This window comes from Hyperoodon ampullatus, assembly GCF_949752795.1.
Source record: "Hyperoodon ampullatus genome assembly, chromosome: 17".
Taxonomy (NCBI): domain Eukaryota; kingdom Metazoa; phylum Chordata; class Mammalia; order Artiodactyla; family Ziphiidae; genus Hyperoodon; species Hyperoodon ampullatus.
Window position 1 is genome coordinate 8,099,084 of NC_136930.1, and position 20,673 is coordinate 8,119,756.

At 39.0% G+C, this 20,673-nt stretch overlaps 1 protein-coding gene across 5 annotated transcripts in view; it reads right to left on the minus strand.

The window, feature by feature from the left end:
• ASPH (aspartate beta-hydroxylase) overlaps positions 1-20,673 on the minus strand; it is a gene marked incomplete at its 3' end in the record, with an annotated part of 214,081 nt that overhangs the window by 173,401 nt on the left and 20,007 nt on the right. For 3 of the 5 annotated variants that reach the window (XM_079722785.1, XM_079722784.1, XM_079722788.1), the window contains exons 2-3: positions 8,850-8,999; positions 5,615-5,683 (exon numbers count right to left, since the gene is read on the minus strand). In XM_079722785.1, coding sequence (XP_079578911.1) covers positions 5,615-5,683; positions 8,850-8,999 — 219 coding nt within the window. Of the gene's footprint in view, positions 1-907; positions 1,153-5,614; positions 5,684-7,382; positions 7,428-8,849; positions 9,000-20,673 lie in introns of those variants that run through there. The other 2 variants (XM_079722786.1, XM_079722787.1) reach the window with 2 other exon arrangements.

Consider the following 20,673-nt stretch of genomic DNA (forward strand, 5'->3'; position numbering starts at 1 on the left):
TATAAAAATCATATTATACCTAAGCCAAAGTTGATGGCCAATTAATAAGGTAACACAGGAAAAAATGGAAAAAGACCGTTATTTAGGATGAATAATTTTAATATGTACAACATTATTTAAGATAACATATTCACATGTTCCTTCCTGTGTAATATGCCTCCTTTAAAAAAAAATACAAATTACTTTCTCTGGATGTCTATTTGGAAATGAAATTAAAAATAAATTTTGCTTTCACAGACAGAAAGATTCAGACACACTACTATCTGAATACAGTAACTGAACTACCCTAAGGCAAAAACATGAGGTTATTTTCAAATTATTTTAAAAGCACCATTAATACAGAATTTTACACTGAAATTTGTATTAACCTGTCTGACAAATCAACCTAAACAAATTACAATTAAAAAAAAAATCAGCCTTTTAAAGAACCATCATTTTACACATCAGTCATGTTAAAGATCAACAGAGAAGCACTGAATTTATGAATCATGCTAGAAATATTTTTATAATTAATTCCACTATAATCATCTTAATGAATAGCGTGTTAGAAGGACAAGCAGCAAGGGTTAATCACAAAACAATTGGCGATTAAGTTTCTGAATTTAGTTCAGCGAGTACATGAGTTGAAACAAAACGATACAGAAACCAATTATACTACCAAGAACATCATTCTCAATGCACTTTGTGGACCAGTAGGAGAATGAGGGGTACCGCTTTCCTCAAGTGGGAAAGCCAAGCAAGGGACTAGCTAGGCGCTGTACTGGGGAAAAGATCACACAGTTGCCTTGTATTGTCCGATCACAGCTGCCCCACTGCATGTTAAGCCCTGGATGAGCAAAGGAAAGAAAGAAAAAGGAGATTGCTTCGGGGGGTTCACAAGCCAGTGACTTCAGTCCCTGCATCAAAGTTACTGGTTATGTAAATCCAAGATGACACAAGTCTTTCCCTGAACCCCTTCATTCTGTGACGTACCATCAACACCATCTGTGGTCTCGCTTTCTTCTTCTTCTTCTTCTAGCATTTCAAAAGGAGTCATTATATCATAGAGAAATGAGAGGAAACCATAAAACCAATCTGAACTTTCCTCTGCTAAAATATTAAGGACTTCCTCAAGAGAATCAATATTTTCATTACTGCCATCTTTGGTCAGGCCTACATAAGAATAAAGGAAGAGAGAAAGAGAAAATAAGGAGAGCAGTTAGGTGGAAAAAAGAAGTTGAGGAAGAGTGATCTCAAAAAGGATGTGCATCATGGTCAAGGAAGTTTACAGAAAAGTTTGGAAAATAAAGAAATCGGTTAAGATGCACACCTTACAATCAACTCTCAATCATATGGACTGAAGGAAAAGCGATTTGACCAATCCTCAGCCTTCCTACCGGCCCCTAACCGGGTTTGCCTTTCTCTCATCAGAGAATTGAGAGCCAAAAATACCACAAAATTGAATCAGCCAAAATAGACTGACCAACTTCAACGGGAAAAGTGAGCAAAAGTAGTATGAGGATAAAAAGACACTTCCGACAAGCCCCACACTTGCTCATGTAGAACCCAGATATTATCGAGAGTTGATTATACAAACATTTACATATATCAATAAATATTCAATGAAGATAGAAATGTTCATTTCCTCAAACTTTTCCCTTTAGGAGCTGGAGTTAGTTTAGGAAACTCTGGAATTAATATGACTAGCAGGGTAACTGTTCAGCCTCCACAGATGCGCACCAACGTGCTCAAATTATACCAGATAAACAACTTAAATTTTAAAACTAGAAAATGTTAGCTTTATAACGCTCTGGTTACTGACTTGTGGTCCTGTCATTCTGACCAATAATAAGAGTCAGCTATTAATAACAATTCGCTCAGCATACCAATATGAGATGTGATCAAGGCCAGTCACCTGCAACAGGAACATTCCAGAGTTCTCTCCCTATCAGCTCACGAAACTAGCTTCTACTGCAAAGATCCCAGACCCCCATATGGAAAGAAAGCAGTGTATATATCGTTTTTATCATTTGTTTTTTTCCTGTGAGGAACTTGGCTTTGGGTAAGACTGGTCTCTTGGGTCCAGTAGGTATCAAAGTCCACCAATAGAACTGTCAAGTTCTATACAGTAAGTTCCATAATTTTGAGGAGAAAAAAAAAAAAAAAAAGACAGGCTGTAAGAAATATGCACTTCTATGATTTTAGAGCTTTTCGGATTATAACCACCTAATCTGGTATTTCTGGCTTTGACAACACAGAATTTGTCCACACAGCAATCAAGATTGGCAGGTAAGGGATAATAATAAGACAACTAGTTTAATGTTAAAGATTATAGTGAATTTTCCCCACATTAGTCCATAGAAGAACTACATTGTGCCATTCTTCATGCATTGGGGGGGGAAAACCCCACAAACTTCAGTAGGTATTTAAATTATTTTTTGACCAACCCAGCATGTTTCTTCACTGAATTGAACAGTTGACAAGTGCTGTGAACAGAGATCTGTATTCCCACCCAAGCCCCTGTGGGAATAACACTATTTCTTCTTCTTGTCCAAAAACTCTACAGCTGTATATTTAGAATAAACATTTTTCTTTTTCTCCATTTTCTAATACAAGTACTTCCAAGTATAAAATATAAAACTTTACCACCCTTCAGCATGACAGGATGAAGTATGCAACAAATATGCAAAAGTATTTGAGCAAAACTGATTACCCAACTATGCAACATTTTTGTGGTTCTTAAGACAAAAGTACTAGTCCAAAGAGAAAAAGAAAATATGTTTTGGATTTATAATTCCTTAACCTCTAAGAGAAGGCCTGAACCAGAGAGCAGCATGTGCCTGCCTTTGGGCAAGATCCAGCCCTCCCTTCCCTCCTGCTCACTCAGGCATCTGTCAAGTCTACAAATGTTTGTCAAGGCTCTAGGGATTGCCTTCCCTTTTGTTCTCTGGCCATACCTGATGCCAGCTAGATGCCAGTCACAGGGCAAAAGCTATGTAATCCACAGGTGGTGTTACTCTAAGAAAATGTTACTCAGAATTTAGTCCTCTTTCCTATTGATTTATTTGGAAAACAAGTTTTCAAAGACTACATTATGAGACAATGTAGCTTTCAATCATCCAAACCAAAATCAAGGACATTTTATTTTAGATAATTTGGCCACAAAAGTAGGAAGGAATGTAAACAAGACCAGGCTTAGAATATTTTCAAAGTATATTGTAAGGGCCATGGCCAGAAATAATAAAATTAATGATGACTACTGATCTTGATTTACTCACATATTTCATTCTCTTTATAGTTCATAAGAAAAGCAAACTTTGAAATGTAAAAGAAATGTAAACATGAATGTGTACATTTCCTCAAATTGATCAAATTTAGATATATGCAAATTTAAAACTCCAGAAAGAAATACTAATGAGATAAATCCAAACCTATGGAAGTTCAGCATAGCTATTACCACACCTGCCCTGCCAAGCTCTCACCCAATCTCCAACTTTCTACTTTCATCCCTCCCCAGGGATTCCCTCTGCCTTAATCCAAGGCCCTTACCCTTGAACTGCTTCTCCGATGAGAACGTACCCTAGAGATCTGGCTCCTTTTGGGGTACGTACTCACTGAATCTGCTCCCCCATAATCTCTCCCTGAACATACAGAGCCCAGCAAGGCCAGAATTTCACCTGGTTCTTGCAACCATCCACCAGTAATAGAGGCACAACTAGGCTACAATAACCTCACAAAGTAGAAAAGAACCTTAGTCATAAAATTCAGTTCCCATCAAGGTTGTATTTCATGCAGAGAATTCAAACACTACAGAATAAGGTCAGAGGACAAACAGCTTACATTAGTTTCTTTCATCTTTACCAAACCACAAGCCAACTGCGAATTTGTACATACACATGGTAAAATAGTTTATCTTAGCCTTTGGGCATTTAATAGTCAAATTACCAAATGAACACTCAGATTCACCAACTGAGTTCTGTCTCCAAGTATATGATTCTTGCAAAAGGAACAAGTTACCATTTGCCCATACCACATACGTGGCTACCCACAAATAGCAATGTTCTAAATTACAATTCATTAAACTCTTAACGGTTGCTTAAAAATATTAAGGGGAATAAATGTTTGAAATCTAAAATACTAAAAATCAAGTTATTAATGTAAGTTTGCAATAGAAATCAATGTGTGCTGTAGAAGTAACATGTTTTAATTTTCAATAGTTGACATTTCCTGACAGACCAGATAGCTGATTTTAAGCACCTCCCCCCTTAAAAAAATCAACAAAATACAGTAGATAAGTAATATTATTTCTAAAAATGAGGAAACGGCTCACATGAAGTTATTTTTTAAATAAAAAGCTTTTCTATTCAGAATCTGTCATTTAAAGAAAAGTAACAAAATGAAGTAATAAACCATTTATAGGCAAGCAAATTAGCATCATTCTGAAATAAGGTCTATATAATCTTCTTTCGTACGCATGCCTAGGATTATAGTCTTCTGAGAATTTACCATATTTATAGAAACCCAAATTTAGGTATATAATGACAAAATTATATAAAAAATTCTATTACGGTTAAGACAGGAAAAGAAATTTCATGGGTATAGGAAGCTTTCACTGTTAAGTAGCAAATATAGTTCTCACTGAGCAGTAACAAGAAAGCAATGTCAAAATTAAGTTTTATTACATTTCAATACAGATGTATCTCCCATTTTTTTCATATCCATAAAATATACACAAAATTGTGTGTCTAGGGAGAATCTGTGCCATTATTCTATTAAGCTTAGTATGTAAACCTTGCCATATTTGTTATTTTTCTAATGACTTTAGTATAAAATGTTTTAATGCATATTACGCTACATAGTAAAACAAAGGAAAGGATGCTGTTTAACAAGCAGAAATAATATCTCACCAGGCCAGATCATATAAAATTTGCATATTAAAATTAGCACCATCCTTTCTAGTATGAGAGTATTTTAAAATTAAATGAAGGAATATCACATCTTTATTATAAAAAAAACTCAATGATAAAGACGGGTAATTCTGTTTATAAAAGAGAAGGGTCCAAGACTTAATCAAGAAACCTGGCCAAAGACTACTAGTTTATATTTTAATGTTACCTTTCAAATAGTCATAGGACATTATAAGATGTTTACTACCACTATTTTATTTCAGAATGAATTTATGTAAGCCTTCAGAAATTTACATTTTCAAATGGATGTTGAATTATGTCAAATGATGCTAAAGAATGGTCACCATTACCACATGTGAAAACAGACTAGGACATTATCTACATGTTCAAATGTTAAGTTCAGAATATAAAGTGCTTTAAATCTAAAAACACATATGAAATTATATTACTTATAATATCTGTGCAGGAGCTACATACTTATCCATTTGTAACAGTAAATTGAAATGTGAGAGTTTATAGAAAAATAATTAAGCCATTCAACATCCCAACAAGAATGAAATAAATGATTTAAGTGGGAAAATATCTTTCATAAAATGGAAATGACTGACACAAACATTACTAAACCTAAAATACTGGGTTGGCCAAAAGGTTCATTTGGCCAACCCGATATTATTTTGCTTCCAACATTTTAGCACCACTAATTAAAAAAAAAAAAAATGTGTACTTGCCTAATAAAACTTTGGCATCATCTACATCAAAATCTCCATCACCATCAGCATCATAGATTCCCAGTTTTCCTACAAGAGGGGAAGGAAAGACGGATATGGGAACAAAAGGAAAAACAAATTTAATAAGGTGTTACTATTTCTTACAGTCCTGCATATCGGCCATTAATGCAACCAATCAATGCAACTCTTTGCTCCTTGCATCCTTAAAAGCCGTGCTAACGATAATCTCACTTAAAAATGAAGGCAGTTCACTTAGAGATTGAGGAAATATTCACCTAACAAATCTAAGAAGTATAACTCAGATAATATTTTCTTTAAGGGCTTAACAATACCCTGAGATTTAATCATTTCAGGATAGTTTTTTTTAACTTTACTGCTAAAAATATTTTAGGTAAAATTTTCAACATATATAAGGAATACTACAGATCCATTTCTAAGTTACATGAAATTTAATGTTTCTAAAGTACAGAAGTTCCTCGCACCATTAATATTCAAAACAAAAGAACACACACTGAGCCTCAAATAAAGACCACATATAATTAACATCGAGTATAAGTACTAAAAATAAGAGGATGATTAATTTTACGTTTCATAATAATGATTTATGACAGAAGCATCATGAATCAACCTTTAAAAACAGACTTCTGGAAATAAAGTATGTAAAACTGGCTTTTTGAAACTACAAAGGAAAACTTACACTTATCCTACTTAAATATGTAATTAGCACTGGCCACCTACTACTAAGAAAAAAAATAAGGCTTAGAACAGACAAGCTGAGAAGACAATACTAGCAGAGACTTCCTCCTTCAAGAATAGTAAATGTGTATTTTAACTTTATCATCTCAGAGCACTGTTCAGCATTTCAAATATAAGTCAAATACATTCAGTTCCCTAAAAACATCCTAAAATCAACACAGTTTATAATTCATCATTGGACAATGGCTGTGAAGAGACTTATTAATTTAACATTTTAAACAAAAATATTTTAAATAGCAATATTTAAACCACATTTACAAATACAGCATCAGTACTAAAAGACCAGTTGGCAGCACTGCCACCATTTTTGTTTGTTTGTTTAAGCAATGCTTTTATTTTTATTTTTACTTATTTTTTTTGAATTTTAGAATTTTATTTATTTTTTATACAGCAGGTTCTTATTCGTTATCTATTTTATACACGTTAGTGTATGTATGTCAATTCCAATCTCCCAGTTCATCCCACCACCACCACCACCTGCCACTTTCCCTCCTTACTGCCACCATTTTTTAATAAAAACTAAGTTAACTCCAGTAAAGATGTTAAAAAAAAAAAAGGAAGTTAAAACATTGCACAACAGCAGGAAGAGCTTTGTGAGCAGAGTTGCTATGACCAACCTGGACCCTCCCAGAGCCCTTGTTCCACTTAGGAAAATATTGTTAACCTGCTATGTAGAAGTCTGATTGACAAAGCACATACACGTTGAAAATGACAATAACAATAATAATGTAGAGATAAGGAAGTTATCATTTCTATAGCTAAGAAAATATAAGTGAAAAGCGTTGGTCTGCAGTTGAGGCTACGTATAGCACAGAGTTCAAATAACAATAAAAAGATAGAAAATACTATACTTTCTCACAAATTTAAGAGGGAAAATTGGTCCTACCACTTACATTCTCTGATGCAGGTGATAACTAAAATAGTAGCTCAAGGATGAACTAAAATAGTAGCCCAAGGATGAGGTTTTAGAGACTAACACAAGTAGACTTAAAATGCATCTCCAATTGCCTACCTTGAAGTACCTCTGATAAGTTATAACGGAAGTCCTTTGCTTTGGCTGCATGCATACAAAAACACGAAAATTGTTACTTGAGCTTAAATGTACACATCTTTTAAATCTCTTCTTTTGTCTAATAGACTTTGCTTCGCAACATCATCAACATAAGTTAACAAAAGCACAGATCTACTCAGAAGTTCATCTCCAAACTAAAATTCTTCCTCTATCACTCTTACCAATCTACTCGGAGACACCTTCCTCGAAGTACAATAATAAAAATAAGAAGCTTTAACAAAAGGCAGATTACATGTGTTTTGTTATTCTTTGCCTTTCCCCCCAGAAAGACGGCTGGCTATAATCTAATAAGTAAAGCAAAAGTGCAGAACGGTCTATGGAAGGGAGGGCATTTTCTCTGCGACACTGTACATACAGAGAAAAGTGTGCATTTTTTTCAGTGAAAAGGTCCACATCTTTCGCTGGATTATTAGAAAGGAAGGCCATTTACTCACAACAGCCAAAAAGTGGAAATAACCCCTATGTCCATCAATGATGAATGGATGAGCAAAATGTGATGAATCCATATGATGGAACATAATTCATCCATAAAATGGAGTAAGTACCAAACCTTGAAAACATTACACTAAGCGCAAAACAACAGACACAAAGGGCCACGTATTGTATGATTCCATGTATATGAAATGTCTGGGATAGGCAAATACACCGAGGGTATTAGTGCTTGCCAGGAGACAAGAAGAAGGGGGGACGGAAATATTCTGAAATTAATAATGACGACAGCACAAAATTATATGTTAAAAAACAGTGAACTGTACATATTTACAGTATTGAATTTTATCTCAATTACAAAAGGAGACTTGGTCAGGTGAAACAACAAAAAAAGTATGACTCCAAAAATTATGAAGAATCATTAATGTAAAAAACTGTGAAAAACTGCAGTGATTATGGGGAGAGAAAAGGAAATTGAGAGGAAAGGAAGACAACTATCAGAAATAACACAGCAACTTCCTCAGAACATCCTACAGGCCACACCTACACATGCACGTGCACGCACACACACACTCACATCCACACACAACAGCTCCAACAAGGACACAGAGGCGTGTGCTTGGAAATGCTCTCTTTAAGGCGGGGTCTTGCAAATTGTGTTTATTATGATCCATTCATGGGTCCTTAAATAAATTCAGTGGCTCCTGACCAGTATTTTAAAAATTCATAATACAACAAAATAGAATAGAAATTATAGAGTACTGCATGTTGCAAGAGTACGTACTGTTAAAGCTTTTTGGAGTGATATATAGACAATATAAAGCTTATTTTTTTCTATGACAGATCATGTTCAAAGAAGTTGAAAGTACCACAGCAAGGTAACCCTGATAACACCCCCTTTTGTTCCTTCCCTACTGAGAACCACTGAGAGGCTACAGAATTGACAGCACCAATAAGAAACAATATGAATATCCTTACCTAGCACTTCCTCGTAATCAACAAGATCAAACCAGACCACGGCTACCGATGTCCAGACTCCGAGCAACGCAATGACCATAAACCACGTGAAAAACGAACTTCCAGAAAGTCCTCCTTTCCTCCCATTCTTGTGTCCTCCATGCTTTGTCTCTGTTAAAAAAATAAAACAGACGGACAATGTCATTATATAAGAAGAAAACACTTTACTGAACCTCTTTTCACTGAAATATTTCTCCAGGAATTTGAGAGTACTTCCAATGGTAAATCACTTCAAAACTATCAATAGTTTTCACTTAAATTCTTAAATCATGTTACACAAAATAAAGATTTTTAAAATGGAAAAGACTATGCTTAGCCTCAATACCACATATGTATGACCCTAACTTCTAAGTAACGAAAGAAATAAACTACTAATGGGCTAGCGATTTTTTTAAAATAAAAATTGATATGTGTATTCCTTCCAAGTTCTTTATCTAAACGACCTAAATATAACCTCCTTCAAAGTTCTGAGCATATCAACAACTTAAAGAGATCATAAATGTAGCCAAAGCCTTTTTTTTTTGTTTTTCTTTTTTTGCGGTACGCGGGCCTCTCACTGTTGTGGCCTCTCCCGTTGCGGAGCACAGGCTCCGGACGCGCAGGCTCAGCGGCCGTGGCTCACGGGCCCAGCCGCTCCACGGCACGTGGGATCCTCCCGGACCGGGGCACGAACCCGTGTCCCCTGCATCGGCAGGCAGACTCTCAACCACTGCGCCACCAGGGAAGCCCTAGGGGAAACTTTTTAATTGACACTAAATAGCACACTCTTGATATGTCACTTTGTAAATATGGTGTACCTAGTCCCAAAGGGCAGATCAGTTTCTGTCCAACTAAACTGAAAAAAGCAGAGTAAGATAAACCCTTTGAGAGAGTTTAAAACTCCCCAAGCACACCTGAAACCAGTACTGTGTTCCAAACATATTCTGGAAGAACATCTAGTAGTTGTCCCTCTTTTCTAAAATCAGAATAAATCTAAGAATTTTCCTTTCATTTCTGGCTCCATAGTCAACCTATAGTCCCAGGGATTAATCAAAAAGATTTTTTTTTAATGAGGGTTAAGAATATGGCAAGAACTATGTGATTCATTTTTTTTCCACGTTGACCCATAAGTCAGAAAACACTCTCACATACTACCAAACACAGAAAATTACCATGGTGATCAATGGAATGAGTCTCCCCAAAATGAAGACTGGGCTAGGGACCATCGGAAATTTTATTTATTTGGTTAGAAAAGGGAAAATAGAAGATGCACCCCCAGCACCTGAGCACTAGTCAGTTACTTAACTGGAAGTACAACTAAGTGAATTACAAATAACCATTTATGAGATTTGGTAAGCATTATGCTGGTGAGTTCATATTTATACACAAATTCTATTCATTTAAAGTTTTAAAAAACCATAAAAGCAATTCATCAAACTGATAATTTTTCTACATCACAAAATGTCACCCTTTAGGAGCCATGAACTGTTAAAAGTGGGTCAGAAGTAACAGCTGACTTTGCCTCACGATGTACGTTAAGGAATCCATGCAGAAGAGGAGAAATGCCTTCTAAAAGAACTGAAAGTCCGATAGATATCTCATATTCTTCTTCACAGCTCCACGAGCCACTTTATCAGAAAAGTCAAGTAAGCCATTCTAACCATTTATTTAAAACAGTGTTCAAAGCAGAGATACTCATACTCTCTATACTAATAATAGAATCCTTCCAGCGGCTGCTCGGGCAGCTGAGAGTTGGAAGCAGTCTTTAATATGTCTATTTTATTTTTCTTAAATACATTTTCAATATAATGAGCCAATATAGCTTGCCTTCAATTAAATGAAAAGACAATCTTAACTTACAAAGAAAAGCAAAAACAAACACATACAAAAATGTAAATCAACACATCATTAAAGAGCACTTGAAGGTTAATGATTTGATTTGAAAAACAAAATAAAATCCCAATGTCTTTTCTTTGCATTTATTGCCTGCTTCACAAAAATTAGGTCCATTTCCACATATGGTAAGTCTCTGCTTGAGCCAACTAAGTGTGCTCATTAATACAAGAAGGGACTTATAAAGCCCTTAAGTTTCCTATAATTTTACATGAGATCTGAACGCACACAATTCTTTAAGTTCACTGTAATTAACGTCTAAAGACCAAGAGAGACCACATGTTTATTTTTCTGAAGTTTGTAAAATGTGGTCTCTGGTAGTACGATACAATAAAAGATACTCTAAGTTAAGACACTAAAACTTAATATTCATATTACAGACAGATTAGTCCATGAAACATTAAACTATTTTGAAATATCGAGGTCTCCAGAAGTTCAAAATAGAAAACGTAGAAGATGCAGTCAAAGCACTTAGCCAAAAATATTTGAACAGTGCACAACTGAAAACCAAGCTAAAAACTGTCGGCTAGATCCCAAGTCACTTTTAACCCAAACAATAAAAATATACCTTTACCTTCTGCCATTTTGATTTCTTCAATCCATTAATAATATATATGGAAGAAAAAAACCAAAGCCCTATGAGCAGGTATCAGGCACACCACAGGCCCTTCGTTACTAGAGCTGTGGACTGGCCAACAGCTCCTTGGGCAAGGCCTCTAGAACTGAAATTGGACCTGACTGCAAACTCTGCTCACCAGTTATTTTTAGAGGCCTCTTCCTCATGGCCAAATACTGCTAATCACTCAGGCTGAAATACTCTCTCTGCTAACAGTCAGACAGCCTTTCTCCCACTGCTGGGATCCCTTTCTGGGTTGGTCCTATCCCCCAGTTCCAAACCCTAAAAAATATCAGGCATGCTGAAAAAAAAATGGAACAAATGCACTGCCAGTTTGGGTGCTTTGGGAATCAGTCTTGAATGGTTTTAGCACAAGTACCAAATCATTCAAAACTGAAACAAGTCTTGCTGTAAAATGTGGGTCCCAGGCCCTGCAACAGCTTGAATTGACCCTTTGGAATCTAATCAAATGCCTATATGAAAAGTCCATTACATAGTTTGTTTGAATGAAACAGAACCCTAAATGGTAAGAAATGGATTAATGCTTTAGAATTCTGATTCACAGGCATTACCATCCCCAGACTAATTCCCTCAACAGCAAAACTAAAGCAACAATCAAAAACGTTTTCCCTAGGGTTTTCCGTGGTTAGGACTTGGTGCTTTCCCTGCGGGGGCCCGGGTTTGATCCCTGGTCAGGAAACTAAGATCCCGCAAGCCGAGTGGCATGGCCCCCCAAAAACAAAAATGTTTCCCTAGAGAAGGAGAGAGAGAGAGCTGTGAAGGAAGCATGGAGTGACGAGACAGGGAAAGCAGGAACTCTTCATCAGTAAGAGTATCATCTAGGAAACACTATCTCAGGGAACTGGAAAGCCACTGTACAACCGCGTTCTGATTTTCTTCACCTTCCCTCCAGTCCCCTCTCCAAATATTCTCTTTGGGGAAATACAACCAGCTCAATTTATCCACTGATTTAAGATTGGCAGCTCACAGAATTCATCAGAGCTCTGATCCGTTACACTAAATTAATCTAGCACAAATTGTATCCAGAGTGAGGCAGCAACCTTTCAAAGTTCTTTATGAGTCTTAATTTTTTCAGTCGAACAATGCCTCACATGCAAATGAAACAGTTAAATGTTCTGAAAAGGAGTCAGCAACCTAAGGTACCAATATTTGATGGCTCAGAGCTGGGGCACAGTGAACAGGGCAGCTGGGACAACTAATCAAAACTGACCAGGGTCTTAGGTGTTCTGACCAAGAGCCATTCCTTTCCTCAAGATCTGTCCCACTGAAGTCGGCGCCTGCTAAAATGTTGAAGAATGAATCATCTGTTGACAGGGGTTTAAGATAGATGACCAACCAGCACACAAGTTTACTAGACAAATATTTCAGAAGCTTCTTTTGTTGTTTTCGGAGGGAGAGGGAATGTGACAAGAGGCCCTTCTTGGGAGCACTGGAAACCAAGCCACCACACTTACATGGCAGGTAGCCTGCTTCAGACTTAGGAGACCTGGATTCAATTCCAGCTGCTGCATTATCTTTGATTTGAGGGAAGTCATAAAACTTCTGGGCCTCGATTTCCTTGCCCATAAAAAGTGTCTTGGCACAAATGAGGTGTGCAAATATTTGTTGAAGTCATGCATGCAACACATTTTGATTGAATCCACCTGGACTCGTGCATAGGTCTCCTCATCTCCAAGTCACAGCTCTTTTCATGATCCTAGCCTGCCACCAAGACTGCAGGGGCTGCTAGGGTTTCCTCTTTCCCTTTATGGGCCTGTACAAGGCCAGCGGCACCCTAAATTCTGGGTCTGGGGCCAAACACTGAACTGAGACAAGAATCACAGCTACTAAGTATGGGTATGCCTCACCACTGAGGCTCCTTCCACACAGCTCCAATTATTCCTCCTCCACAAATCTTTATCACACATATTCACACATCCTAGAGTTAACCTACTCCTTTGTTTTTTACAACAATTTTACAGTTATTTCAATCAAATCTCTTCCCTCCTCAATTCTGCAATAATGGCATACCTGTTATTCTGGATAGGGCGATTAGGATGAATGAATCTCTCTGAAATAATATTTAATCCATCACAGTGCTTCAGGAAAAAGAAATCCTGATTTGCAAGTAACTATTTCTTATAATAACAATTCATTTTTATGATGGGAAATGTTTATAAAAACTTTTTTGTGTGTGTGTGTGGCACACAGGCCTCTCACTGTTGTGGCCTCTCCCGTTGCGGAACACAGGCTCCGGACGCGCAGGCTCAGAGGCCATGGCTCATGGGCCCAGCCGCTCTGCGGCATGGGGGATCCTCCCGGACTGGGGCACGAACCCGTGTCCCCTGCATTGGCAGGCGGAACCCCAACCACTGCGCCACCCAGGAAGCCCTATAAAAGCTTTTAAATAAATAAAATTTGCATATTGCTATCATATTTTTAAAACCCTAGCAAAGAGAACCACAGTAGTATTAACTATTCCTTGTAGTAGCTGCTGAAACTAATAGCAAACTCCTAGGTCCAAGCAAAGACCAAACTTCTGCAATGTGCTCTGAGACTATTACTCTCAACCTGACACCACTGTAGACCACAAGAGTCAAGATCTATGTCCACGGAGTCCAGCGCTCTCCCTGCCTCCAAAACTGACCAGGTGAAAACCCATCAGAGTTCTCATGGGGTGACAGTGATGACTCCCTCCACTCCCCCAATCACCCAATCAAAAGTGCTGCTCAAACTTTAGAGTCACCTGGAGGACTGGTCAAAACAGATGCTGAGCCCACCCCAGAGTTTGTGATTCTGTAGGTCTGCAGAGGGGCCTGAGAATGTGTATTTCCAATAAGCTCCCAGGTAATCTGGTGCTGCTGGTCTAGGGGCCACACAGAAAGAGAATCCCTGCACTACTGCCTGCACTAGCCATCCCTAATTCTCCGGGTCTGGCGCAGGCGAAAGGAGCTCTTGCTTTTACCGAGTTCCAGACCATCATTCCTTACCACCTAAAAAAGAAAAAAACAACAGAACCCTGTCCCCCCAAGGTCCATGCTGTCCAATTATACTACCCTCCACCTTCCCCATCACTGTCCTCACCCGTGCGCAGTGACCTCTCCCCTCAGTGAAACCTTCTTCACCTCGATCCCAGCCATAACCATGGGATTTCATGTCCAGCTGTGTGGCCAACGTGTCAGGTTCTCTTTCCTTCATTTCTTCATCCATCCAGTAACCTTGTTCCCTTCCATTCTATACCCACACTAGTCCTTACATTCTCACCACGGACCTTACCACAAACCCAACCTAACTCACCTTCCTAATCACATCTTCGTTCTTGCTGAAATATCCCTGCAGCTCTCCTAGCACTACCATCCTAACAACTATGCCAAGATGTGAATTCTCCTCAGTACTTGGGTCATCCTTGCCTATATGGACCCCAGCATGATATTTTTAAAAATTTCTTTTGTATGCACCATGCCATGAAAAAGTGGGAAATTGTCTCAAATGACCCATATTTCTGCCTCTTTCCTACATCATCTAAATCCAAGTTAGCATCATTTCCTAGATGACTACAATACCTTAACATAACCTTTAGTGCCCCACACAGCAGCCAGAATAATTTTTTAAATCTGATTGTATCACTACCCTGTTAAAAATCCCTCAATGGCTTTACAGTATTCTTAGGATAATATTAAAATCTACAATGTGGCCTTGAAGACCCTACTCAACACGGCCGCAGTCTATCACTCTGGCTTTAGTTTCGTGCCCTTTCCCCAAGCTGTCGATACTCCAGCCACAAAAAACTCACCGTGCTCTTTCCAGTCTCAGGCTCTCTGCACCCGCCATTCCCTCTTCCTGGGATGGCAGCACTGTGGTCCCAGCCTAGCTATCTCCTCCCACTTGGCTCAAATGGAAACAGTTTCTAATACACTTTCATTGTAGAATGTACTTCTTCAGAGTGTTCTTTCATTGGTAATTAGACAACTACAATAATTAATTTCTTAAACTCTTTCTAACTCCAGAATGCAAGTTTCATGAAGCCAGGGACTGAACCTGCCTTGTTCATTAATGTACATTTGCCCTGCACCTAATGGTTAAATAAGTAGGTAAATTCTTTCTCAAGTCCTTGATATTGTATGAGTAATCAAACCTCTTCCTGCCTACACTTCAGAAATAAGAGAGCAAAGGGACACGAAAAATGGTCCAACAAATGCCAGGTCACTTCAGGTTTCCTCATCTCCAGGAATTTAATGATCCTAAAATTCATTCATAAGAGGAAAAGACCTATAAATCATTAAGAATGAGATATTTCAAAAAAGAAGCCCAGGGCTTCCCAAATACTGGTGATGAACCCAAATCGGTCCAGAACCAAGTCTTCATTGCTCTGTGTCAGATAAATTCCTCATTGATCAATCTTGGGTGAATGACACCCAGCTTGAACATAAGAAGGCCTGAGCACGAAGGAGGTGTTTTAGCCCATTCATCAGGTCCAACAGCCAGACACCTCACGCTCCTAACACCTCTCCTGAATGGTCCTGTGTGGAAAAGGCATGAGTGGCTAGAGGAGTGACAAGGGGCTGCTGTGGGTTTTAGAATTTAGTAAAACAAAGCTGAGAAGGCCATCTCCATTCGTATCAGGATAAATAAGGGAAAGAGAAATATGAGCAACAGCTATCTAAATCAGCCTCCAGATATTTTTTGGAATCTTTATTATTCTTTGGAACCCCAAGCTGGGGAACCACTGCCCTAGCTTGTGCCTCTGTCTGTATCACCTCTGATTCACTGCAGAAGGGAACACCTGAATTGGAACATGGGTCCATCAACCCCACCTTATGAATCTGTGATGGGCCAAAACTCCACCGGTAAGAAGCTAAAAACATAATAGAAATGGGAGGTAATTCCAAAAGCCCACGCCAGGCCTAATGAGATACTTCTTTAAACTCCGTTATTCCTTCTACAGAGAATTTAATAAAGAAAGAAGACTTAGTCTCACAGGAAAAAACACCCCCAACCTAGTCAATCATTCATCTGTGTGGTCGACTATTAGCATGGTATTGAAATTCAGACAGTCTCCTGCTGAACCTGGAGTGGAAAAATGTATTTTTAAAAACAAAAAAGTAAGTTGTGGTGTCCATTCAGAAACTGAGGTGGTGAGCTGAAAAGTTGCTAAAAAACAACAACAACAACAAAAAGTTCTTTTTTTCAAAACTAAAAACAACAGAAAAGCCTAGCCTACCCTTTTAGCTCTAATTCCAAGGCAATGAGACTAGGTCACAAAGCCTTCATGTGTGACCACCACCAATTTGCTGCTGCGTCCCACTTCCACCTTAACCCATCTAGACAGCAAAAGATGGGGTCCCCACCAGTCCCCATCCTTCCCACCAGTCCCCACTTTCTAGGGCAAAAGAATTCAGCGTTTACAACAAAGTATAGATGCAAATAGGGCGGGAAGACGGCGAGTAAATAAAAGCATTTGCACAAAATATAGGGAAAATTCACACGTAAATTACAAAGCATATGGGTCTTAAAAACTTATAGGGCACAAAGCTGATGCAATTACGCATCATACTACATTTTTGGGGGACAGCCAACAACGCTTTGCTAAATAAATTAATAATAATGAACCTGATTTTAAAAATAATAAAAAGCAAGAATAGCTGCAATTGTGAATTGCATAGTGAAGAATTAAACTTGAGCTCTGGCTTTTGCCCTTGCCTGCTTGGAGGTCCCTGGCATGTCCTGCCTGACAGGAGTGATTTGTTTGCTTGGGGGCTTTGGTCACCGGACAGTCTAACAATGTGATTTACAATGAAGCTTTGGGACAGGATGTGTGGCTGTATCGCTTAACGGCAGCCACGCTCGCAGCACGTGATGGAGCCCCAGTAAGTACCTCTGGGTACCAAAGGCTCGGATGGGCTCCCCTAGTATCTTACTCCGTGCATATTAGGCAATACTTCTGTCCCTGAGGACGATGGGAGCTCTGTGTGTGGAACCTTCCAACTTTGTCCTGAGTCTTGTCCTTTAGCTAGTTCTAATTTGTATCCTTTCACTGTAAGGCAACTGCAGTGATCAACAGAGCACTTTCCTGAATTCTGAGTCATTCCCAGGAATTATCAAGCCTGAGGGTGGCTGGGAAGGACCTTCAAATTTGTGGCCAGCTGGTCTGAAGCGATGGCAGCCCTGGGGACTGGCCCGCCCGCAGCAGAGCTGATCAGGAGCGGGGAAAACCAGGGAGGAACGGCTGCAGAGGAAAGGCAGCGGCTACCAAGAAGTCTGCACCCCCGCAAGGTGTCAGCTTCCCCTGGCCCGAAGAGGGCAGCAAGGGAGAACAGGGGTTTGTACCATCTCGCCAGCATCTCTCCCAAAAGCGTTGACTGCCAGGCATGTGACTTCCCAGAGCAAGAGAGGGTGAGGTGCTCGGCCAGGAGTGGATGCCCAGGAGGGCTGGAAGACATCGTATACCCTGGGAAGGTCCCACCAGGCCTTCCAAAGAACTCACAGAGGAAGCGTTTGGGCGCCTGTCACTTGTGGGCAATGGAGGCCAGGTGATCTTATCAACTAGCAGGAGACTCCGATAGGGACCAGCGAGGGGCCAGAGGCCTTTCCCTCTCTCCCCCTCCCTTCCCTAGCACCCCTGACAAGCTAGAGCCTGGAAGAGGCGAGAAGGGAGCTGCCCCAAAGCAGACCACGTGGAGAGGACGCAAACACCACCTGCCCACTGCAGGTCCTCCTGCCCTCCTGCCAACGGGAGACGAGAAATTCTGCACTGAAAACGAGATCTCATTTAAAGCAGACAGACTTTTAGAAATGGAGAGTGACTAGGGTGTTAAGGAATCTGTCCCAGGGACGGTCAAGAGCCTCTGCTACCCAGAGATTAATCTAGTCCGACTAACCACAATGACTGGAGGAAAACGAAGCTTCATGCTGATTCCCTGCCAGACTAAGCCTGCTAAATAAAGCAACCACAAAATGTGGGCTGACCCATAAAAAACGGCCAGTATTTGACCGTACGGAGCCCACAAAAATGGCTATTTCATAGGATTCAGAAAACAATGCATGAATATTTTCAAAATATTTTATTACAAAAAGCTCCAACACACAACAAAGGTGAAAGAATTTTACGTAGGATATCCGTGTATGCATCACCCAGATGCTACAACTGACATTTTATTATCTGGCTTATGGCATGTCTATTCATCCCTCCATATCCATCCGTTAATCCATTTTATATGTCTAATACATTTCAAAATAAATTATAGACATTAACACACTTCCCCTAAGTACTTTAGCTTCTATATCATAAACCACAGTCCAATATTTATCATTTTTACATACAAGTTACATAAAATGAAATGCCCTAATTTTAAGTGTACGTTCCCTGAGCTTTCACAAAAATATATACTGTGTAACCCAAATCCCTATCAAGACACAGAACACTAAGGCCACCCCTAAGTGCTCTCATTGCCCTTACCATCCACATTCCACACCAACCCCAAATACAGGGACAGCCCCACTGTTCTGCTTTTTCTTCACCGTAGGTTAGTTTTGCCTGTTCTTGAAATGTCATAAAAATGTATTAATTTTATAAATTTTTTAAATATATCACCAAATTGGAAAATGTTGAACCTTGACAGCGTGTCCATGCTTTACATCCTGAAGTATGATGTCTACTTCAGCACTTTTACACAATCACTGGACCTGTGACACAACCATTCACAGAAGCCATGTCAACTGGCTCAAGCACTGTGCCAGTGAAAAGGACAGTCATGAAATCAAAGTCCAGGATGTCAACTCAATGTCTGTTAGCGGCAGACATCACAGAGGAAAAGCAAGATAACTTTGATTACTTTAAGGACTATTTTCATTAGCTCCCATGAGTCACAAAAAGTTTCCCAGCTAGTTATGTTCCCCTCAAATTCGACTGGATGGAATAAATCTAGTGCCTCTGCCACCCAATAGCCCTGCCAAGACTTCAACGTCTTCTTTCAAAAACCAGTGTACTTGTGTTTTTATCGGCATGTTTTCCCCCAACTTCTCATGACTCATACATTTAAATTACTGGTCTGTTGTAAAGGAAGGAATCAAAAAGTGTCTCTTTACTGTGATTTTCACCTTATGCATACCTCGTAAGAGCTACAGAATATCACAAAAAGCAACATATTTTAGAGGAAAGGCATCTGGTTTACTCATGAGACTTTGTGGGAGAAAATCTATTTTAATAATAAAAAAAATCTTTAAATAAAAGAGAGACCGACAATTCAAAGGTGAAGGTGGCTGTTTCAAGGGCACCATTGGAGTAAATGAGGAAGATTTGACTACGGACTTTAGTTACCAGTGCTGTGAGTGGTGTTAAACTTTCTGCGTGTGATAATTACATTGTGGTTATGGAGCAGCATATCCTTGCTCTTAGGAAAAACATGCTGAAGAATTCAGGGGTAGAGTATCATGATTTAATTAAGTGGTTCAGCAGCAAAGTGAATAAATAAATAAAATGGTGTGTGTGTGTGTCTAGAGAGACCAACAGAAAAGGCAAAGGCATCAAAACAACTGGTGAATCTAAACGAATTTTCCCATAACTGTCTTGAAGGTTTGAATTTTTTCACACTAAAAAGCTGGGGAAATCCAGATTTCCGGGCCCATTCTAGTCCTAAAGAATCAGATACTCCAGAGGGTAAGGGCTAAAAATCTGAAATGTTAAACATCTCCCAGGTTAATTCATGATTGGATTCTGGATAAGTAAAAAAGTTTAAAATTTCAAAACTTCAAGTTTTAAGGGTGCTTCTGGAGACTCTTAGAGGAATCTCAACAGGGAGTGCAGTTAGATAATACCGCATCGCTGTTGCATTCCTTAGGTCTGAGAACCCTACTGTGTGCTTAGGAGATGCATGGCGAAGGATGTAGTAGTTAAGCTGGTTAAAATGTCATGACTAACAGGTTACATTCAAAGAGGTTCCAAAGAGAGAGAGACAGAGACAGAGACGAAGGAAGGAAGGAAGGAAGCGAGGGAGGGAGGGAGATACACAAAGAGAGCAAACGTGACCAATTGCCAGCAGCTGGTAAATCCAGGAAGAGTACACGAGCCTTTCAATGTACAAATCTTTTTGCTGTTAAATAGGTTTAAAAGTTTCAAAACAAAAGGTTGGATAAAAATAAAAACAAAATTAAACTGATTTAAAAATAAATAAGAGGAATAAATAAATAAATAAGAGAAATCAAGGATCGAGCCAGTCCTAAACCCAGCAGTAATGAAAAGAACACCGATTCTGCCTCTAGCCTCCAACTATGACAAACCAAAGGGGAAACGGTCTCCTC